Source organism: Cornus florida, unplaced genomic scaffold (assembly GCF_030987335.1).
Source record: "Cornus florida cultivar Cherokee Brave unplaced genomic scaffold, ASM3098733v1 CherokeeBrave_3.0.0_Hap2_Chr10, whole genome shotgun sequence".
Classification (NCBI taxonomy): Eukaryota; Viridiplantae; Streptophyta; class Magnoliopsida; order Cornales; family Cornaceae; genus Cornus; species Cornus florida.
The window spans coordinates 106,460,172-106,484,369 of record NW_026775580.1 but is presented as its reverse complement, the minus strand read 5'-3'; the positions used below and the strand labels follow the sequence as shown (position 1 = coordinate 106,484,369).

The 24,198-nt window shown below is 32.8% G+C and overlaps 4 protein-coding genes across 4 annotated transcripts; all 4 read left to right on the top strand.

Moving 5' to 3' along the window:
* Positions 1-1,887: 1,887 nt before the first annotated feature.
* Positions 1,888-6,517, top strand: LOC132276781 (wax ester synthase/diacylglycerol acyltransferase 11-like). Its single transcript, XM_059778387.1, has 7 exons — positions 1,888-2,168; positions 2,319-2,873; positions 3,304-3,370; positions 4,897-4,997; positions 5,104-5,310; positions 5,908-6,045; positions 6,223-6,517. Exons 1-7 carry the CDS (start codon positions 1,926-1,928, stop codon positions 6,382-6,384), a joined length of 1,473 nt encoding a protein of 490 aa, XP_059634370.1. The 5' UTR covers positions 1,888-1,925; the 3' UTR covers positions 6,385-6,517.
* A 3,470-nt stretch (positions 6,518-9,987) lies between these two features.
* On the top strand, positions 9,988-10,991 carry LOC132279711 (pathogenesis-related protein 1C-like). Its single transcript, XM_059781741.1, has 2 exons — positions 9,988-10,194; positions 10,302-10,991. The coding sequence occupies exons 1-2, from the start codon at positions 10,069-10,071 to the stop codon at positions 10,692-10,694; spliced, it is 519 nt and encodes a 172-aa protein (XP_059637724.1). The 5' UTR covers positions 9,988-10,068; the 3' UTR covers positions 10,695-10,991.
* A 2,468-nt stretch (positions 10,992-13,459) lies between these two features.
* Positions 13,460-16,600, top strand: LOC132276780 (uncharacterized). The gene is made up of 2 exons (XM_059778386.1): positions 13,460-13,711; positions 15,030-16,600. Exons 1-2 carry the CDS (start codon positions 13,652-13,654, stop codon positions 15,696-15,698), a joined length of 729 nt encoding a protein of 242 aa, XP_059634369.1. The 5' UTR covers positions 13,460-13,651; the 3' UTR covers positions 15,699-16,600.
* Positions 16,601-18,379: 1,779 nt separating this feature from the next.
* LOC132276779 (cytochrome b561 and DOMON domain-containing protein At3g61750) lies at positions 18,380-23,190 on the top strand. The gene is made up of 5 exons (XM_059778385.1): positions 18,380-18,786; positions 19,283-19,682; positions 20,725-21,020; positions 22,341-22,633; positions 22,749-23,190. The coding sequence occupies exons 1-4, from the start codon at positions 18,565-18,567 to the stop codon at positions 22,614-22,616; spliced, it is 1,194 nt and encodes a 397-aa protein (XP_059634368.1). The 5' UTR covers positions 18,380-18,564; the 3' UTR covers positions 22,617-22,633; positions 22,749-23,190.
* The last annotated feature ends 1,008 nt before the right edge of the window (positions 23,191-24,198 follow it).

Genomic DNA, 24,198 nt, shown 5'->3' with positions numbered 1-24,198 from the left:
CAGCTAAATTCTATACTATTTTAGACCGTTACAAACTTACAAGCAGTGGCGATGCTTAGTCTTTTGACCCTGCCTTTTCATCATAAACACGAAACTGAGTGTTTATTTTGTGGTCTAGTGGACGCCTCACTTCATCCAATACTCTGAAAACTAAAAAAAAAAAAAAAAAGAAAAAAAAAATCGAAACAGGAAAAAACAAGAGGTTTACAATTAGGCTGATGATTTAGTGCTTGCATAGATTTGTTTGCTACAACAACTTATTTTATGGACATTACTTACGTGATTATGCGCTCTATTCTCTAATTCCATCCATTTCAATTCCAAGAAACCCAACACAACCTTATGTTATTTTTTATTTGAATTTGAAATTGAAAAAAATTTAGTTTGTATTCGGCAATATAGAATTGATGGAATTAGAAAAAAGTTTAGTTCAAAGTTTTATCAATTTTTTTTCAATTTCATCAATTTTAATTTCAAAACTCCAATTTTATATAACCGAATATGTTCATTGTTGAGAATTTGAACTAAATTTCTCAAATTCCAAATTGAATATGCTGATTCAATGCTCCCAAATGCTATATTACATAATTCCTAACTCTACTATAGTGAAATTCGATTTGAAATAGATTTATTACGTAATTTTCATCATTTTTAGAGGTCATTTGCTACCAGCTAAATTCTATACTATTTTAGACCGTTACAAACTTACAAGCAGTGGCGATGCTTAGTCTTTTGACCCTGCCTTTTCATCATAAACACGAAACTGAGTGTTTATTTTGTGGTCTAGTGGACGCCTCACTTCATCCAATACTCTGAAAACTAAAAAAAAAAAAGAAAAAAAGAAAAAAAAAAATCGAAACAGGAAAAAACAAGAGGTTTACAATTAGGCTGATGATTTAGTGCTTGCATAGATTTGTTTGCTACAACAACTTATTTTATGGACATTACTTACGTGATTATGTGCTCTATTCTACTTGTTGATGTACGTAGACCAATCACAAATATATATATTATATTTAATTACAAAATCAGTAAAATAAGTTATTTTCCATAAATCACATTTTGAAAATTAACTTTTTTCTGATAAATCACATTTTTGTATTAAGTGTTTTACTTATTTATTACTTTTCTGATTTTGTAATTAAAGACAAAGTGTGCATTCATTTTGAATTAACCATACCAAGGGTCAAGAGAGAACCTACTCACCCTCACCCATCCGTGAGTATTGTCCATAAAATAAACTGTTAGTTACAACAAAACAAATTCATGCAAACACTAGATCATTAACCTATTTGGTGTAACTGCGACGAGCTATACTTTCATAATAGTGAACCCTCAAGTTGGTGAAGAGTTAGAGTTCCATCATACTGAACATATTTGGTATATGATACTGAACATATTTGGTACTGTATTTAATTAGCCAAAAAATTCCAAATATGTTTGGTATCATATTTGGTACTATCACTGTCTCTTATTACTTGTCCATCTTTGATTTTATAACTTTTTAAGGGGACATACAATTAATGCATTGTCTCTTTTTAAAATTACCAAATTGTCTTTTTTAATTTAAATATACATAGTCACAAAATTTGAATTTTTTAAAAAAGATAAAAGATAATGATGGAAATATATAGAAAAGAGTAAAAAGAGAAAAATTGACTACTAATAGGGACCAAAAAAAAAAAAAAAAAAAAAAAAAAAAAGGGGGACAAAAGAATCCATTTTCTATTAATTCTTATAAAAAATTGACAAACAAATCTATCTCTTCCAAACAGAAATCGGTCGGTTGGTGAAACAATAAATGATAACAGGTGGACAGCAATAATTTAGAGTACGAGACACCAACTTTATATTATGAGTAAGCTTATGTATAAATTAGAAACTCTAGTGGGGGAGTGGAAGTATCTATCTTACTAGTAACCAGTATGGATAAAATATCATCAGGTCTCGGAGTTCTTAAGCCAATTCAAACCGGGAAAGTGGATGGCGAAGAAACGGCCATGGTTATGGGTGAGCCATTGAGTCCTATAGCTCGTGTGTTTCATGAACCAGGGTCCAATATTCACATCATAACTATCATTGGCTGGAAATCAAAAGTCAACCTTGAGGTCTTGAAAGCCAATATGATTCAGATTATTGTTAAGCACCCTCGTTTCTCTAGTATGCAGGTGAGTGCATATATATATATAGATAATGTACTAGTGTAACACGTTTTATATTTCGTACATTGCATGGTTTTTAATACAGATATATCGCAATGAATTCTATAAATTGGATATATTCTATTCTTTTCTAAATACTAATCATAAAAAGTACAGGTAAGGAACAAGGAAAATGGTGGAGAAATTAAATGGATTCCAACAAATGTGGATTTGGACAACCATATCATAATCCCAGACCTAGACCAAAATATGGAATCATCAGATAAGTTCGTTGAGGACTACGTCTCCAACCTGAGTACCACCACCATTGACACGTCTAAACCTGTGTGGGAGTTCCACCACCTCGACGTCGAAACTTCCGATGCAAAGGCGGTTAGTGTTCTCCGAGCCCACCACTCTATCGGTGACGGCACGTCGCTCATATCTCTGCTACTCTCTTCTACTCACAAAGCCTCTGATCCTAAGGCTTTGCCAACCTCTTCAGTCACTAAGAGATCCAAAGGGACTCACTATTGTCCATTTTTTTCCATTTTCAACATGGTTTGGAACACTGTAATTGGTGTTGTCACGTTTATGTTGGCTCCATTGTTTTTGAAAGATACAGATACACCTTTGAAAGCTCCACCGGGCGCCGAATTGAATGCTCGGCGTTTCGTTCACCGGTCAGTTAGCTTGGACGATATCAAGTTGGTGAAAAATAGTATGAACACCGTAAGTGTAAAAAAAATACGTATCAATTTGTGAAAGGTTAAGCTAGTTTATGTTTAATGGTGGTCATAACAAGAATATATATATATATATATATATATCAATGTGTAACACCATTGGCAGTTTTTTTTTTTTTTTTTTCCGTCCTAAATTAATTTTTCTCTTTGAAAAGTCAAAGTATCTTTTCTTTATATTTCCATCATTGTCCTTTATCTTTTTTAAAAATTTCAAACTTTATAACTTTATATATTTAAATTAAAAAGGATAATTTAATAATTTTAAAAAGAGACAATGCATTAATTGCATGTCCACTTAAAAAGTTATAAAACTAAAAATAGACAACTAATAAGGAACGGATGTTGTATAATCATATTATATCAACTAATATCATTATTTTTCTAATTTTTTTTATTTTTTATTTTTTTTTATACAGACTATTAATGATGTAGTGGTTGGAGTCACACAGGCTGCTCTGACTCGGTATCTAAACAGAAGATATGGTGAGCTACATTTCATACTTCAAAGATTAATATCATGCCATACCATATGAACTCCGCTTTTTACAAGCAAGTCCTTTTCCAAATTACTTTAATTCCTGACATGCGAAAATTCAAACTTTGAGGACAAAACTGGAGACAGAACGTAAGCTTTTAATTTCTTTTGGACAATCGTACTCAATATTTTTCAGTTTATGAGCTACTTTCGAACAGATAATGACCATACAGAGAATTTTATTTTATTTTAATTTTTTTTCAGTTTTTCAATTTAATTTTTTTTAATATGTTTTCGCACAGATAATATTTTTTTAACTATAGAGTACAGTGCAAAAAAAAAAATATCACTCACTAAATAAGAAATATACAAGAAAAATCCTTACTATTTATTATATGTTTATAAATTTTTGTATTTTTAAAATTTAGAGCAAATCGCCATTTGGTAGTCAATTTGACCAATTTTTTATTAAAAATTCCAAAATACCCTTAGAGATTTTTAGGTAGCTATTTTTTAATAAATAAAAAAATGAAGTATTTATAAAAAAAAAAAATTAAAATATACTTATTTTATTTGTTTATTTATTTATTTTTATTTCTTGTTTTTCGATTTTGTTTTTATTTTATTTTGTCTAAAGGGCATTTTAGGCATTCAGCCTTTAAATTGAATAATTATCTTTATTTGTTCAATTTGAAAAATATAGAGGTTTTTTTAACAGCTCTGTTTATGTATATAGCGGGGGAACTTTTTGCACTTTACTCTTAATTTATAACCACAGGGCATCTAACTCGAGCCAGATTGGAATTCAACTCTAACCCAGCCTGAATTTTTATGAACTTAGACAATTATTTTTATAATTAGAATTGAACTTGAGTTCATATTTTTTATTTTAAATACATTATATATAATATTCAATTTATGGTCACCTTGTTTTCATTTTAACTTTCTTTTTCTCAATCTTTCTTTATTGTATGTTAACACATTGGAGAAATAATTCTCTAAAAAAATGTTTGTAATTTATTAAAAAAAAAATTGCAATTATTTTTTAAAACATTTTGTGTTTTGGAGTAATTTAATTTGAAACTAACCCAAATCATATAATTTTCAGTGTAAAAATTGATCATATGGGTAATTTGACTTTCTAACCTGTAATCACTCCCCGAGTTGCAAATTCGAGTTTAAAAATAGAAGGATGCATGAATAAAGCTCGAGCTAAGTAGTTAGGGCTAAACATTTCATATGTTGAGTTGGACTCAAGTCAACTCAGCAAAGTTGCAACCCTAATGTAGGCCAATGATAATATCTTTCGTCTCCAAAGGGAGAGTTTGAGACTTCAAGTCTTACTAGGAACATATTAGAGATACTGGTGGTGTGTTTGCTTTAACCTTTTTTTTTCTGTTAAAAAAAGTATTTATCCGTATATATGTGCTTTTTTTTTTTTTGTAATAAAACATTACTTCTTACCCAAAAATAATTAAATAAATAGTTTATTAATTTATATAAGGTGGTTTAATCTTATTATATGGCATTGCAGGTGAGGGTAAGAACATCCCAGAAAAGAAAAATTATCTTCCAAAGGACATTCGCTTTAGAGCAATTTTTTTCTTCAATTTAAGACCGGCCGGAGGGATTCCTGTAAGTATTTATTTACATTTACAACAAATATTATATATATATATATATATATATATATATATATATATATATAGAATTGTATTCATTATCACATTTCAAAATACAGGCTTTTGTTGATATGATAAAGAGTAAAGAAGAGAGATGGGGAAACAAGATTGGTATTGTCCTCCTCCCTTTAAGAATTGGATTTCAAGAAGGCCCATTAGATTATGTTCGTGACGCTAAGCTTGTTATGGATCGCAAGAAAGCCTCGCTTGAAGCTAATTTTGCATATTTTAGTGCCAAGTTAGTTATCAAGTTCTTTGGCAGTAAGGTATACGTAATTACACATCATCATAATATCATAAACACACTTACACACCTTACTTAATTATGATATATATATATATATATATATATTACATGGTTAGAGAATTAGGAATATAATGGGGCACCTAACCATTATATTCTATTCTCTTAATTATATTCTATTCCCTTCATTTTTTATTTTATTTTTTTGGTCTTAGGAATATAATGGGGCACCTAACCATTATATTCTATTCTCTTAATTATATTCTATTCCCTCGATTTTTTATTTTATTTTTTTGGTCAGGCAAATAAACACTCATTCTTATCATCCTTCGTGGGGTTGAGAGTTAAAACCTTCATTTTGTTTTGAAATGAGAGATTATATCACTAAAGTTAATAATAAAATAAATATATTTATTTTCAATATATTACACACACCTGTACCTACGGATATCAACAATTATGAAGTGCTTATGAGTGTTTTTTTTTTTTTTTAATGATAATTAAGTACTTATGAATTTATTTTATATATATATATATATATATATATATATATATATATATTTGAATGGTAAAACAAACATACACACTTTTAATTAATGTTTCCCTCTATGACAATCAGGTGGCCGGCATTCTCAGTCGCAAACTTTTCTCTTGCGCGACGATGTGGTTCTCAAATTTGGCTGGTCCTAAAGAGGAAATTGCTTTTTGTGGGTATCCAATAGCATACATTGCTCCTAGTTGTTATGGCCAACCCAATGTAATTATTCTTAATGAATTACAAACTGCATGTTCTCCTTAATTAGGATCATTAATTACCTTTATAATTATATATACATTCATAGATTTGCAATGTATTACAGTTTTTGTTTGGGATGTATCATGCATCATCTCTTCGTGAAGCTGACGGTATTATATATGTGTGTGTGTGTTGCAGGCACTATTGATTCACGCAATGAGTTACGCTGACAAAATGACTTTTGTACTATCAGCTGACGAAGCAACCATTCCTGATCCACACCAGTTATGTGATGATCTAGAAGACTCGCTTAAGCTCATCAAGAATGCTACTCTCCAAGACGGTGTTATGAATTGCTAGTGTGTATACATGGCTATGTGTGTGTAATTGTGTGTATAATAAAGAGGGTTGAGCAAGTGCGTAGATTGTAGATTGCATTAGCCATTCATTCGCCCTCCTCCGCAATAATATTATAATTTTCATTCCTGTGTTATATTATTTTTTAAATACGTAGAAATTTTTTGTCCAAAATAAAACAGGTGCAACTCGACTGGAGCAAAAAAATATCTAACCAATCAATTGGGCAGGGGTCATGCTAATCTTTTTTTTGGCATGTTCCACAATTAGCTTGTTCATGGTCATACGAATATACGATGGTAGTTTTTGAAATGATTGCTTTACAATTTAGGGAGGAAGAAAAAATGCACGAGTACGTCAAAATGACCCAAAGCCCTCCCATAAGAGGACGGGTAGAGTCTGGGTATAGGGTTCGCCTTTGGCCCAGCTCATACATAAGCCCGCCCAGTAGTTTGGTCCCTTTTTTTTTTTCCCTAGTTCGGACTCCACACTAATATGTAAGTAGGGATGGCAATGAGGTGGGTATGGCACGGATTTGTTTAAATTCGTACCCGCCATATTTAATAAATGAGAATTCCATACTTGCTCCATACTCAGGACGGGTTAATTTTTCAAAACCATTGGAAGATAAGTGAACACGTGCCCATCCCGTTTATGCATTTTTTTATTGTCGGCCTAAGCCCAATAACTATCCTCATGTCATTAAGGGCGAGACAGGATAAATTACCATCCCTACTTGTAAGTTGTTTCTAATAAAATTTATATGTTATACTGTAATAATTTATTTAGTTATAAAGAGAGATGAACAATTAGGATTCCTTATTGTAATGATCATTAGCCATTAAGTTTAGTAAACTCATTTGGGCGGGCCATATCTTAAGTAGGGATGGCAACAGACGCAGTTGTGGCAGGTTTGGCTAATCCCTACTTTGCTCCGTTAGAAAATTTGTTATATCAATTTTGCCCTTACTTCGTAACGAGTTTGTAATTCGTATACTACCCTGCTCTTACTTTGACAGACAAAATACTGACTTCATTCTGCGTACTCCATTTAATTATGGGACAGGGCGGGTTTTGCCAGTTTTATTATTTAGTAACAAAAAAACCAACCCGATATGCTCAAATTGGGCTGATAAACAATTTGACCCAACTTTTAAATTACTAAATAGTGAATATCAATATATTAATTAACAATTCCAACAAAGTAAGAAGGTTCTTAACAATATTAAATATATATTTTATGTATACATAAAATTTTAAAAGGTATGCATATAATAGGGATGGGGCGGATTCATCACTAAATTAGTCCCCACCGCAAATTCATTTCGAATTTTCAATTATTTTATCATACCCACCCCAAACTCATTTAATAGGCTACCAAATCTGTCTTATTAGGGATGGGGCAGGGCAGAAACCCGCCAAGCTGGTAGAAATTGCCATCCTTAATCTTAAGGATCAAAGTGGTATAGAATCAAAACCCATTCTATAAATGATGTTATCAAAGTATTTATACACGTACAATACTGCTTCCATTATCGAAACTCAAGATAAATAGTAAATTACAATTTGAATGCATGACACTAAAATTAGCCTATTACAAAATACATATTTGAGAGCATAGAGGTAGTTCTTTGGTATGCTCTACAACTAGCTTTTTAATGGAGTTTTTTTTCTTTTTGGAAGGTTAAACAAGTTGTATAAATATGAACAAAGTACTTTTAGCTGAATGAAGTGGGCAAGCCCACCAAAACTTTAACCCATAGTGAATGGGCCGACAAAACAATAGAGGTTCCATGGCCCAGACAACATATCTCATTGGCCCAACAAATTTCATTGCAACGACCTGTAAGTTGTAACTGGTAATTGTTTCCCACAAAGGCTCAGGGGAAGCCCTAGAGCGAGGATCATCCGGGAGGCGAGAGGTGGCGGTATATACATAATATACATAATAGAGTTATATACATAATAACTTTTGAAATGATTGCTTTATAATCCAGGGGACAAAAATGGCTTTGCAAGCATAAAGGTCATATGTTCGACGTTGTACTTGTTCGTAGATTTTGGTCGATGATTTTTTTTTTTTTTTTTTGGATTTTACTAAGAAAAATAAATTAATAATTATTGCTCAGTACTTGTCATTTGGCCTAATTTTTGGTTTTGCAAAGTAATGATATTCCAAATCTAATTCGTGCTTCATCAAATTATGTAAGGACTAATTTAATTTAATAAATTTTTGTTTTACTCTCTTCGGATTACTTAATGATTAATTTAATATAAGAAAAAATAAAATCAGCAAAAAATAACCATTCAATCATTCCTGGGACGAAATTTCTTTTTGTGGGCATCCAAAAGCTTACATTGCCTCCTGTTGTTGGGTTGTAATTATTCTTATCTCGCATTTGGGCGCACAGAAAGGCTTGGATTTGAAATTGGATTAAATTTATTTAAAATTTTAAAATGAATTTTCTTCAATTTCAATTTGAAGGGGCCAAGTCAATCTAATATAGCATCAATAAATTATAAATGGTTATGTTTTGGGTTCAAACTTCAAACACATGGGCACAGTTTGTTTTTATTAAATAGAATCATGTGAATTTCGTGGTTTGATGAAATGGCCTCATAATAAATAAATAAAAATTATTTATTTTGATAATATCTAGATGCATGTTCTCCTTAATTAGAACTTTTATCTATATAAATTATACATACATTCATAAACTTGCACGGTATCAATTGGTTGGATGTATCACCCCCTTATCAAGTTGACATTATTATTATGTGTTGCGGGCACTAATGAAGCAACTCTCGACCCGAGAGAGAAATCATCTAACCAATACATCACGCACGGGTATGCTCTTCATTTTTACAGCATCTCTTGTTAGTTGTTATGACAGATGAGTTCTTCAATTACCTTTTTTAATAGAGTTTATAAGCTGATAACATTTGAAAGGATTGCTTTACATTTTAGGGGAAAGAGAATATATATATATATATATATTCTCTTTCCCCTAAAATGTAAAGCAATTAATATTTATATATATATATTCCTTACAAACATTTTGGTCCGTGAATTTTTTTTGGCCAAGGAAAGGAAAATTAATATTTATCGCTCAGTACTTGTCATTCAGTCTACTTTTTGGTTTTGCAAATTAATGATATTACAAATATAATTCGTGCTTAATTAAATTATATAAGAACTAATTTAATTTAACAATTTTCCGTACGGATACTTAATGATTAATTTAATATAAGAAGAAATAAAACCAACAGAAAATACCATTCAACATAATGCATATTCACTATTTTAGAGGGGGAGATTTTGTGGCCGTCCCACAACTTCGGTAGATGAAGAACACGTATATATAGAAAAAGTCTGTTTAACTACTATCTTTAGCAAGTTTACAGATTTGGAAATTAGTTAGTTAGTTAAATTCAACATGCTTAATTCACTAATTAAATAAATAAGTTAATAACGCAAGTATTTTCCATTTTCTATCTTTGGAGGGGAGAGAAGTCATCAAATTTTGTGGCAGTCCCATAAATTCGTGCCATAACAAACTCCCCTACATAACTCCCCCCCAACCCAATCCTCCTTCAACCCCATCCCCCACTCCCTTTCTCTCTGTCTTCCCTCTCCCTCTCTCTCTCACTCTCTGTGACAAACCCCATTTCCAATAAAGAGCAACAATGAAATCCCCCAAATCCCAAACCATATTCGCTTTCATTGTATTATCTCATCTATTTGTTATCGCCATTTCCGACCATGTCGACCCCGAGGCCGAGAAAAAAGAATTCCTAGATCTCCACAACCAGGTAACACAAACTTTTATTATTATTTATATTCTCTAACATGCATTCTCTTTTGTTATAATTAAGATGACAAAACTAGATGTAACTTTAATATTTATATTCTTCGACAGGTGAGACAACACGCGGGCGAAGACCCACTTACCTGGGACGAGCAATTAGAAACATACGCTCGTAATTACGCTGAAAAGCGCAAGGGAGACTGCAATATGGTGCACTCGAACGGTCCATTTGGCGAGAACCTCTTCTGGGGTGGAGGAAACCAATGGACAGCAGGTGATGCAGTGAAGATGTGGGTGAGGGAACACAGGTTCTATAACAAGGGCACCAACCAGTGCCAGCCCGGGAAAATGTGCGGTCACTACACGCAGATTGTGTGGAGAGACACCGAGCACTTGGGATGCGCCCGTGTCCAGTGTGACAACGGCGACACTTTCACTACCTGCAACTATGGTCCACCGGGAAATTACCCGGGCGAGATCCCATTTAATCACTACCAACATTGAATCGTTCATGAGGAAATATTAATTACGGGGGGTGATTAGGATATTTCATTCATGCTCATATCTACATATATAATATGTATATCTCTATTACTTAATGTAACCCTGACTGAGAGGGAGTGGGTTGTGTTTCTCAATAAGAGGAACCTTTTTATTGTTTCTTTCTTTTTAAGGATTTTGGGATGTATATATGTATCAGGAGATCAGGAATTGTTTTCCATAGATTTCCTTGATAGGTTATATATTCTGAAATGTATTATTGATGATTCATTGTGATTATACATCATTTCATCATATAAATCTCTACCTATATATATATATATCTCCAATGTGTTTTGTCTAATCAATTAATTTCCTGCATGGCATTGACACGATACTATTCCAACTTCCAAGATCTCTAATACGTTTGGAAGGTGGATCATGGTGCATTTTCAAGGAACTTATTACATGGTCTTTTGCCAATCACACAAGCAATTGCGGCTAACATGATTGTTGTTAGTAATTGATTGGGCTCAATATTCTCGAGACTATATAATAATTTATTATTATTATTATTATTATTATTAACATGATACAAGTTAAAATTTATGTGTCTAACCTAACACATGCATGATGGCACTAGTGAAAAAATAAAAGAATTTTAATGGATAATTTTATCCTGAAAGTTTATGTTTTAAATTTCTATAAAAATAGGAAAGATACGTTAATTATGTCTTTTATAATTGATATTTTAACTAATTAGATATGTCACTATAAATAGATAGTCGCTTGCGCAACTGTCCTAGTACTCCACTACGAAAAAAAATGTTTTTGTAGCTAATTTGCCAAGGGAAGTTAAAACCGACTTGAATCAACCTGAAATCCTTGCATAGGAATTGATAACTTTCTGGGTTTAGTTTTTGTTGGGCTTTAGGAATGAACCCCTAGTGGCCTAGTGAATGCTTTGACTAATTGGTCCACTCTGGGCTCAACAATTGCCCCGCGAAATCCATCACATCTCTTTCCGTGCTTATATTGTAAGGGTTTCGTAGGTTTTTCGAGTGATTCTAAATTTTAATATAAATAAATATTAACAAAAAAAAAAAAAAAAAAAAAGAAGTAAAAAAAATATGAAGTATATAGTCACATACACTACTACTCATATAATGGGACAAAAATAACAAGTTCCAAAATGTCTTTTTAAAATATAAAATTATCTCCTTATAACTTTAATTTACATAAAAATACCTATAAAACAAAAATTATATAAATTATATACTTTCTTGTATTTCGGGTTATTCAGAATTATAAAACCTTTGTTTAAATTTCGTCTGAAATAAATACGAGTTTTAAAAAATTTAAACTCAATCTCATAATCTCAAAACTCAAGTTGCTCGGATTAGGCCCGCCTCTAGAGGTAAGGGACGAGGAAACAATACAGAAATTTGGGAGTGAATTTTATACGCTAAAGAAACTTGAAAGTTAGGCATGGGAGTATATATGACTGATAACAGTCTAGCTAATAAAATATTTGACTTTAATTACATAAACTATTGGGCTACTGAAGTTGAATTCGAAGATCTAACGGATATTAAGTTTGATTTACACAAGACATTTTATTATGCAATTCAATTCTTATTCACATATATTTTTCAATAAGGGCTTTGCATCTAATTACTTGAAATATATAGTAAGAATGTTAAGGGTAGAGGTTAGAGGGGAAATGGATGGTGGAAGGCTCGAAAATGAGCTTCCAGACACAAAAACAAAATAATCTAACCATTGTTAAAACTTACATTTAAATTAATAAATCCAATTTTAAGATTATATAATATTATATATTTTTTGAATAGCAGAGATTTTATTGATAATATACAATAGGCTACAATTATGAGTCCTTGAAAAACTGAGGTGAAAATACCTCCACCCTCCTTTTTTTTTTTTTTCTTGGTAAGTAAGAATTTGGGATGTAAGAAGGGTATTATGCAAAAAAATAATAATAATAAATAAATAAAATAAAATAAAATAAAATTGGTTCAATTTAGTGAGTTATTTTTCTCCCATTCTACAAATTTTAATTTTAAAATTCCAATTATATTCAACCAAACACAACCTAAAAACCTTTCATTCAAATCCTTTCTCTTTCATCTTTAATTTTTTTTCTTTTCTTTTCTTTTCTTTTTTTCCTTGGTAAATCAAACTAGACTAAATGCCACTACGAATTAATAGTTTTAATTTTTTTAAAAAAAATCGAAATAATATATATATATATAATTTTTTATTAAAATTTTTATTTTCATTACAAGAAACACATATTCATTCACATACACTTTTTACCTACAATTGAGCTCGAATCTCTCCCTTTCTGTTTTAGAATGGAAATACTATACCATCAGACACGGTCAGGAAAGGAAACTGATCTCATCTGATAAGAATTAAAACATTAAAAAAAAATTTAACAATAATTTTTAATTTAAGAGATATATTTTGACAATTGCCAGAAAAGGGCAGACTCCAAGTGGCCGAAATTGGTCTCATCCGATAAAAATTACTCCGTAAGAGATTAGCGTGACTGTCCTTCAAATCTTCTAGAATTAAAAATTTTCACAATTTTTATTTTTCTTCATATTTTTATTGTTTTTATAATATAGTAGTAAAAAGCAATTCCAGTTATATTTTATTGTTTATTTCAACTAAATTAGCAGAGTAAAGAACTGTAATAGGTTAAAGAAAGTAGTATATTACCCTACAATTGCCTAAATAAAAGTAAATTTCCTCACTGGCAACTCTGTATCCGTTATAATCGGCCACGGTTTGAACTAGTCCTCACCACCTCCATTTATATAATAGAGATTGCGAAAAAACAATTAACCTAACAACACACACTCTCTCTCTCTCTCTCTCTGCTTTACCGAACCATATTTTTCAATTTCTATTTACAATTTTTCTGCACATCACTTAGTTACAATCTGGGCTTCAATATGAGCATGGAATGGTCTCAAAAATCTGCTACAATTGCTTATCTTGATACTCTCAAATTGGTATGTATCTGTTGGTTTCATATTTCATTCTGTTTATGTATATGTGTCTGTTTACGCGAACAAAACAAAAGATTATCAAGATTGATTGAAGGATTGAAGGATAGGGTTTTTTTTTTTTTTTTATTGAAGGTATTTCGATGATTTATTCAAGGGTTTTCAGGGGTTTTTTTGTTTTGGTTTTTATAATTGAAGGTATTTCGATGATTGATTGAAGGGTTGTCGGGTTTTTTTTTTTTTTTTTTTTTTTTTTTGCTTTATTATAAATGAGATATTACGAAGATTGATTGTAGGGTTTTCAAGATTTTTTGTTTTGCTTTATTATAATTGAAGGTATTATGATGATTGATTGATTTCAAGTTTTTTTGTTTCGCTTTATTACAATTGAAGGTTTCTGCCTTTTGTGGTGAATTGTTCTCTGATACTATACTTTGAGAAAAGAAATTAATTTGGACCGTATATAATATTTTTCACATATTCCAGGATACATGTTTGGCACATGTTGAACATTAAAATGCAGCATTTTTTGTATGGCATCGAAGTACAATTGTTATGGAAACCTTTCTTATAGAAGAAGAATTGAGATATAATGGGAATACATCGTATCTAATTTAACTCATCTTTTTAGTGTAATTTTTATATCCTAAGTATATAAAAAAAAGGTTAAATATCTTGTTTGGTATAATTTTTCTGTAATCGTTTTTTTTTTAAATAATAAATAAATAAAAAAAAAAAATCATTTGTTAAATCATATACAATATATGTGCATATAACGTGTCAAAGCAATTTTTGTTTTAATTATTGATAGATACATACATGTTTTAATTTTTTATACATGTACTGTCGCTTCCATATCCTTTTTTTTTTTTTTTTAAAGATTTTTTTATTTATATGCGTACTGTTTTGTATCTGTATCCTTGCTTCATAGGACTAACTCAATCATAAGCAGCTACATCTAAAATTTCACACATTTATATGTACATATATTAACACAATTCATAGTCTACATATATAATTGTGACATTGATTTTTCATCGCTCGAGTCTCTCGACTTTGTCCTGTGCTTCTCAATGAAATTTCCTTTTTGGAGGAATTTCCAACATTTAGATTTTTATATGTTAATTAACTAGAGATTTATCGGGTAAAATAAAAAAGATAAAAATGTTAATTAACTAGAGCTGATTGCTTGGTGCTATTACACTATTGCAAGCTTAAAATAATAGTATTCTTTCTATTGACTTGTTTTTGCCTCCAAACACAACCTCTGCAGGGAATGACTTCAATGGAGATTTGCTAACTTTATTCTGTACTATCCATGCAGTGTAATGAGCAGAAAGAGCAATGCAACTCATCCCCAACACCAGAGCCTGAGACCAATGAGTTCATATCAGCCTTGGCAGCGGGGATGCGCTCAAAACTCATTGTGGAAGTTACATCCGAGGTGTCCCCATCAACAATAGCCTTAGCAGCAGCAGCTCGACAAACTGGAGGCAAGCTTGTGTGTATTCTCCCAGAACCAACGGTAGACAAATCGCAGAAAGTAATTGAAGATTTGGGTCTAAATGACGTGGTAGAATTTATAACTGGAGATCCTGTTGAGCTATTGCCAAATTATGAAAACATTGATTTCTCGCTTGTTGATTGCAAAACTGACAACTACCCGAGATTGTTAAAGTTGCTGGATGTTAATCCTAGAAGATCAGTGGTTGTGGCAAACAATTTGATGAAAGGGAGAAAAGGGTTGGGAGGCCATTTGGAAGGAATGGAAAATAAGGTTGAAGTGAGGTCGATGAAGCATCCAATAGGGGAAGGCATGGAAGTGACTATGATTGGGAGGAGTGCCGACTTAGGGAAAAGAGATCGAGGCGGAAGTCTTCATAGAACAGAGAAAAAAGGTGGTTCAGTGAAGAGGAATAAAAGCAAATGGGTTGTCAAGGTCGATGAGAAGAGTGGCGAGGAACATATTTTCAGGTTGCCTAAATCTCATTAGGCTTGTTTCACAGCAGCAGAACTAATATCGTCTTTTGATATGCTAGTTGTTGAATGAAAGAAGTGGATTTTTTTTTCTAAAAATCTACATCTTGGAAAGCAGTCAATAATGCTCAGCATTGTCACTGGGAGATGTAATTAGTGTGTCCTGTGAAACCACAGAAGGATTAAATGTACCATCACCCCTCAATTAAAGGTTTTTACTTCATCAAGTGTCATTGCATTGTGTTTGCTACATGGAGGGTTCTAAAGTTGTGCTGGAAGAGAAGGTTTAATTTGTTGTTCGTGTTACTTTTCCTGGAGGACCAACCTCACGGTAAACTTGTACACTGTTATTGATCACCGGACAAAATTTGTCGTGCCCAAGATTATATCTGCTACCTCGGACCGGCTTTTAATAATCAGAATATGAGCTTTGTGACCAAACATTTATCAGATATTTGATAGAGATCAGTGTGGCATGGAGGTCGCTACTCCTTATAAATCAGAAGTTGGTTGGCAAGTTTGCTTGTACAATTGGTTCATGTTCAAGACAGCCATAGTGATAGAGATTTGTAGACCTCCCCCGTGGCGCAGTAATGGTCTTTGGAGGTGAATTTAGACACAGTTTCTCTGCTCAACGTGTTCGTGCTCTTGCCCGACTTTTAGACTCATCTGAGTTGGTAACTTCGTACTGCAACGAAGGAAAGAAAACTTTTTGCTACATCTGCAATTCAAAGGCATGGTTTTGCCCTCTGATCACAGAAAACTTGTTGGAGACCAATTACTACTATTATTTCTTCTAATCGATTGACATATGAAATATGATATGTTTATTCTAATTCCTTTGTTTTCTGTTTTTCTTTTTCACTTCAAATTGTATGTACTTGCTGCCAATTATTGAAACATACATTTTCATGCATACTCATGATGCTTGAAGTTATGTTTAAACCATTTTTGCTTCTTATTAGTTGGGCTGTCATAAATTCATCCCATCTATAATATGACCCACCGGTTGATAATTTATTTGTTTAAATCCCTTTGTTAGTGATGGCTTCTCGCTCATTGACGAGAGATGGCCCATCAGAAACTGCAGACTTTTTTAATTTACAGGGACTATCATCCTTAACTCTCAAGCCATGCCACTGTTTTATTTATTTATTTGTTTTTTTATTTTTAATCCTGGCAAACTAAGCTAATACTGGCACCACCTGAGCACTCTAGCAATTAGGTTCCTGTGTAATACCCTAATTTAATCCCAAGTTGAAATCTTTCAACTTGGCTTGTGTAATGAACAAAATTCAAACTTGGCTTGTGTAATGAACAAAATTCGAACTGTTAGCGAGCAGCTTGTTCCTTTTCAGCGAAGTTCACTCGCAGCTTTGCCAAAACAACTTCTTTAGGCTTTTGGAGAGAAAAGAAAGGGAAGGGTAGTGTATATTGTGTTTGAATGAGAGAAATTAAGTAGAAAAAACAAGGTTTGGGAAGGATTTGGAGGGATAACTATCCCTCCAAATCCCTTATATTGTATCTTTCCAAAATTGACAAGATTTGGAGGGAAAGGAAACTAAGCTAAATGGCACTTTTATTATGACAAAAGTAGCCTTTCCCATGTTGTTCGCCTTCTCCGTCTGCTTTCCCGTGCTCCACTTCTGTATATTCCACAAAACCATCATCACACCACGGCATCAATCACAATTCATTCACAATACATATATATTCTAGAGAGAGATGAGAGAGGGTGGGTGTTCTAGAGAGAGAAACTAACGCCACAAGAGAGGGGAGGAGACGCATACCATCGGATTGGATGAAAGAAAGAAACAGAGAGTGGCGGAGGATTGAACTGCTAGAGGCAGCAAATTAATTGTGCTTGAAAACAAGCCATTTTATTTAGGTTAGATACAAAAAGGTAAAATAGTAATTTTATTATTATTATTTTTTCTTTTCTACCATCTGTTTTATTCAAATAAGAATATTATCTATTCTTTTCTTTTCTCTCTCATCTATCATTTCATTTTCTTTATTTTCTGCCATTTGCTAAGAATTTGTAACTATTAAATCTCATTATTATTATTATTATTATTATTATTATTATTTCTTCTGGCAACAAAGGCAACCAATTATTCTAGTGAGTTTTATGTATCTTCATTTGGCTGCATATATGTATTTGCCAATTATTTATTTATTCGTTTTCTTCTTACATGACCAAAAAAAAAAAAAAAATTCTGATTTACAAAGTTTCAAGCCCAATGAGTAAACTTTTTACTTGCATCTTAAATTCCTTGAGAGGCTATTCCACAAACATGTGCTAATTATGAGATACTCTAGAGATCTCACACTACCATCCGTTATATAAAAATAATAATAATAAAAAATAAAAATAAATTCTTAATTAACACGGAATTTGACCTTAACATATTTTGTTAAACATTACAAAAATGTTTTTTTTATAGTACAGTATTGTTTTAAGAAAAAAAATAAAAATAATAATAAAATAATTTGACCAGGTGTAAGAAGGTGACCTGTCCAACTGATGAAATCAACTGGAAAAAGAACAATCCACGTTACTTCTTTTATATAGCTGTAATGTCTTTTTCAAAAACGACACTATCGTAAATAAATTCAATAAATTTAAAATAATCTATTAGTTAGGATATAGACAAACACGGTTATTAGTATTGCTGTTTGTTGAAGGAATTGGCGCGAACGATGATTACCCGCCAGCCTCAACCACCGCCATCACCAACACCACTACCTGTCAATCACTCAATCTTCAGACTGAAGAATTCTCACCCCTCACACCTCTCACCAACCCAAAAAGAACAAAATGCCCGTCGCGTTCTTTTTGATCTTGATTTTCAAACCCCAAATTCTTCTATTCTCTTCCAATGGAGTATTCGAGACCTAGGGTTTCGTCACTGAGCCGTGTGTTATCATTTCTCACCGTTCTGGTTTTTCTTCTGGGACCGAAGGTTTCAGCTGCGGTGGATGATGGTGATCTTGAAACTGTGTCCCGTTGCAATGTCGATCTCACTACATTTCTTCCGTTTCCGTACAGTAATTTGTCGAATGTGATCTGTAAACCTGTTTGGAATACCTTTGTTATACAGGTAGGTTTGATCTGGTTCTGCAATTTTCTTGATTATTCTTGGCTATCACTATATATGCGTATATATGTGTGTGAATTGTGTATATATGCAAAAATTAACACCTAAAGTGGCCCTCTAATTGAAACGGCACAAGAATGGATGAAACTTGTAAATTGATAAATTTAATATGGAAAAAGAAAATGAGTTTGGAATTTAGAGCTCAGAATGTATTTGTAATTGATAATTGTTTTTGCAATAGAGAGAGAAAAATTCCATATTTTTTGGAGTTAATAGACTTAACTCAGAAACATCTTATTGATGAATGGTGGATCATATGATTGATGGATCACATATTAATTTATAATCGAAATTGGCTCTGATATGATTTTGTCATTTGGGCCAAAGGAGAAAAAAAAAAAGGTGTAGAAATAAAAGGAAAATGACAATTCTGTTTTTCAGATCACTGTGTTACCCGAGTCACCTTTTTCCCTGAATATATTCTTATTTACTGTTGCAGTACTCCCAGACTGAAGATCATGTTGTGACTATTCTGTTATCTGCTGTATATACCATTGGATGGGTTGGAATGGGGTTTTCAAAAAATGGGATGATGATTAATTCCAGTGCTATAGTGGGATGGATTAATAAAGAAGGTGAAGCAAGAGTCAGAAGGTACTACCTCCAGGGGTTTGAACCCTCAGAAGTTATACCAGGAAGGGGCGAATTGCCGATCACTAATATTCCAGCAGTTGTGGTGCTTCGCGGAGCCATAATTTACTTGGGATTTCAGCTGCACTTTGCTGCTCGTCTTTCTCGCCAACCAATTTTATTGGCTTTTGGGAGTAGATATCCAACAAAGCACCACCACCTATACAAACATGATGACAAAACAAGCTTCATATTCGACTTCTCTGCAGGTACGTTCATCTCCATTGAGGCTACTTTATGCAGACACTCTTCATTTCATTTTATAGTCTCATGAGAGACTTCCGTTGTTCATTATAGAACAACAATATGAACAAATAGCCTCGATTGTGTTGGTTTTTCCACCCATTCCTTGTCAGATATCAGATTTCGGCAGAGATTTGGTGCAGCAAACTACTGCACATCCACTCTTTTCTCATTTTTTATTATTACTTCTATATCTTTCTCGAAATAAAAGATGTAATCAATGTGTCTAAAGTTTCAAGACCAATATATTGCATTCATTTGAGCCCATTCAGTCATTTCAGATTGTAACATAGCACCAAACTCTAAAGCCAGTATATACACTGGCACATTTTTTATTTTTTTGGTGGCATTCACTCTGGCCCAATTGAAGCAAAGATCCCCCTGCCATCACTACCTGCTTTCATATTACTTTCATTTTACAACAACTGCACTTGGTCCAAGTACCCTCTCCTGCTAGCCCCATCACCATCAGTGACTCAAGATGTTGGATAGGATGTAATAGTAAATGTTATACTACTAATCAACACATGAAAATCTAGGGAATGAAACCAAATTTTGAGATCATGACATGATACCACATTCTGCAATCAATGTAAACTATTGCCCATTCTTTAGGAGGTATACAACTCTTTTGGATCTTGTTCAGTAAATATATAATAAGTATTTTCTCTGCATTCTCCGTCTTGTCTTCCTCCTCCTCTGTTCTTCTTTCCCTCACCATAGATGGGTTCTGACTTTTGGCAATAAACCGAAAAGGCCAGTCAGATTTAAGAATGTTGTTTTCCTTGGTCAATATTAATCTGTTACATTTATTTATGTTTTTCCTTCGAGTCTTGAGTTGCTTTTCATGTTCATAATTAGTTATTTATGTAGTTGATTTCTTCAGTCAATACCTATTTCTTTTTTCAAATTTTCCCCTGAAAAATCCTTGATTAATATATAGTTCATTCTCTCCCAAATACTTGGGATTGGGGTTTTATTGAGTTGATATGTATTTTATCCTTTCAGGTTCTGTGTCTAATGCACGACTCGCACCTGATACCATTGGTCCCATGAAAAAGACCCATGGATTACTGGGCCTATTTGGATGGGGTCTGATTCTTCCTTCTGGAGCAATTGTTGCGAGATACCTTAAGCATAGGGATCCCCTTTGGTATTATCTTCATGTAATCATTCAATTTGTGGGATTTATATTGGGGCTTGCTGCCGTTGTAGTTGGTGTATCACTCTATGATAAGCTGCATGCCAATTATCTATCACACAGAGGCATTGGAATCTTTATTCTTGTGCTTAGTATTCTCCAGGTTTGTCCCTCATCTGATTTAATCTCATCATCTTATCCACTTATCTAATGTGAGGTTTGTGCCTTCATTTAGTTTTTATATTAACAGTATGTGTACTACCAGTCTAAATACATGAAGCTTATTGATCTCTGTGATTGGTTAAAGCACCAACTATAAGAAGGAAAAAGTTCAATACATCAGTAGCTGCAAGTTTATTGTGTCTGTTTTAGTAACTAGGTACTGAAAATAGTGTTGAATACATTTGCTTCTGTTTTGCTTGCAGAACAACAGTGTTGATACCTTCCCTGACATAGATACTTTGTTGATGACAAATTTGCACTAGTCTAAAATACTGAAAGTGGCTGTCTTTGTAAACTTTTTGTTAAGTCACTTTCCAATAAATAGGTCAAGAGAGCATCCTAGTTGATCCCGTGTCTGGTAATTCTTCGTGTAATATAGCCTTCTAGTATTACAGTGACATTGACATGCTCTCATTTTGGACATAATGGTTATTTATTATTTTTTTTTTCTCTCCTTTAGAGTTCGACATGAATTCCATCTCCAGCAAAATGAGTTAGACCTAAGTTCCAGAAAAGGCCATGTGAACACATGAAGTTCATTTAAACAAACACTTAAGATTTATTTAAGATTGAAAGGAAAGTTCTATAGAATAGCTATTTGATCATCTGTACGTTATGGGATAGAAAGTTGGACAGTTAGGAAACCACGTGGATAAAATGAGTGTGGCAAAAATGCGAATGTTGAGATGGATGTGCAGTAAGATTAAAAATGATCACATTCGTGAGATGGTTGGAGTAACACACAATTGGAGACAAAACGAGAGAAAATCAGTTAAGATGGTTTGGACATGTGCATAAAAAGACCTTTAAGTGCACCAGTTAGAAAAGGTGACATATTCCACGGTAGGGGTAATATTATGGGAAGCATAAGACCAAAGTGGGTAGAGTTAGAAAAAAAAGATATTATGATAAAATGTGGTTTGACTAAGGCCATGACTTTAGATAGAGCAGATTGGAAAAATAGGAATATGTAGCCGACTCCGAGTAGTTGGGAAAAGATTTTGGTTGTTGTAGGCCACAAGAACTTCTAAAGCCATTTCAAGTTACAATTAACTGGAACTATCATAATGTGGCCAGCTAACAGACCATTCAAACAATCTCGTATCAAGACTAAACTGTCAAAGGCAAGAACTTTCACTGCTGAGTATTGCGTCTCTTAAGACTACTTTTTTATTCATATACTTAAATTTTATTTCTTTGATGACATGATTTTCAATATGTTAAAATATGGAGGTAACTATTGATTAAAGTTGACATTCAGATCTTGGCATTCTTTGGACGACCCAACAAGGACAGCAAGATACGCAGGTATTGGAACTGGTATCACCACTGGTTTGGAAGGATTGCCCTTTTCTTCGGAGCTGTGAATATAGTATTAGGGATCCAAATTGGAGGTGCAGGAAATGCATGGAAGATAGGTTATGGATTTATTCTTGCTACAGTATTAGTCACGACTATCATTCTAGAAGCACTGTCAATGATGAGAAAGTCGGAGAAGACAGAGCTGCCAGCCTTCCAAATGAATCCTATTCAGTAAAATGATTGGTCTGACAGGTCTGCTCTCTCTGTGTGTACGCGCGTGCATATAAAATACAATTTTGTATATACATTTTGTTTATATTCGTAAAAGAGTATAATGAAAATTCTGAAAGTTGGACACTTTGTTCAGGGTAACCAAGATGTATGCTAGATTTTGCACTCTCAAGATAATATTTTCGTTGATGGAAAGAGATCCAGCACTGCACCGAATCCCTTTTTCTAGCTAGGCTGCACAATGTTGAAGTTCATTCTACTGCCAATGTTCTGTGAGTTTGAACAAAGCTTTACAAGCCTTTTAAATAGTGAGATCCCTCCATGTGGATGTTACAAAATGTAGAATAGCCAGATAAAATGCATGCCTATTTAGATTCTGGACATGCTGAGGCCTGTACAATCCTACACCCTGCTCTGCATGGTGATGAAGGTTTTTGATTGGATGTGGAAGCATTTTGTTGGCATGAGAGTACTTTTTTTTTTTTTTTTTTTTTCTTTTAAACCTCTATGTGTTTTTGTGGAAAACATTTTCTGGCTGAAAGTATGATGTGAAAGTGGTTGCTGAGTGTTTACAGCAATAGTGATGCAGATTCTTCTTTGCTTGACGTAGTTCTCTTCAATATAAAGAACAGAGAAAAAGACTTGTACCCATGTTTTAGGAAAAAAGGTTTTCTTTGTAAAAATCAGTTTTTCTTTTTCTTTTTTTCTTTTTCTTGAAGAACCTCTTGAAACCGACACATAGTTCAACCAGTACATGATTTCCAAGGGACATGGATTCTGAAATATATATATATATATGTGTGTGTGCGTGTGTGTGTGTGTGTGTATAGCTGTAGAATGCACATATGATATAGCATAATGCACTAATGCCATAAGAAATATGTTTTTTTCTCCAATTCATCAAGCTTTAAATTCTCTCCCACTTGTAGCATCAGCTGCATGGGTACTTTGCTGTAGCTGTATCTTCTTTATTATACCTACCATTGTAGGAACGTAGCAATCCATTTTGAAGCACTGGAGGAAAACTACAAATAATTTTATTTCTGTTAGTTGAAATTCTTATTGCAACTGCAAACACTGCAAATGTTTTGCATCAACAATGAATATATGATCGCCAGTTTTAACAGAGAAATCTACTGTAAGAGAGTTTACTTACTTTCTTCAAGTCTGCTATGAGAGATTTTATTTACTTTCTTAGCCATTTTTTTTTTTTTTGATCTGTATATGGTTAACAAATGACAAGCTTTTCACTCTCACTTGGGATGCTGCACAGCAACATAATTTATATAAGTTTCAGAGATTCTGTAGAATTTAAATATTATTTGTTTTAAGTGGTTCTCAAGTTGAAGACCGGTCAATATTTTGTTTTCTCAAGTTATAATTTAATTCTCTGAAAAAAATTGTAACAAATATTTTTTATAACTGAGTATTTACAAAATAATTTTGAAAAAATTAAATCAAACCCAGATTTTGGACAGTTTTTTTTGTTTTTTTTAGTTTGGATTGGTCTGAATTCTTGAACACCTTAATTCGAGCTTAATCAATATAAATTCAGATCAAAATTTTCAACTGAAACTTAATCACAA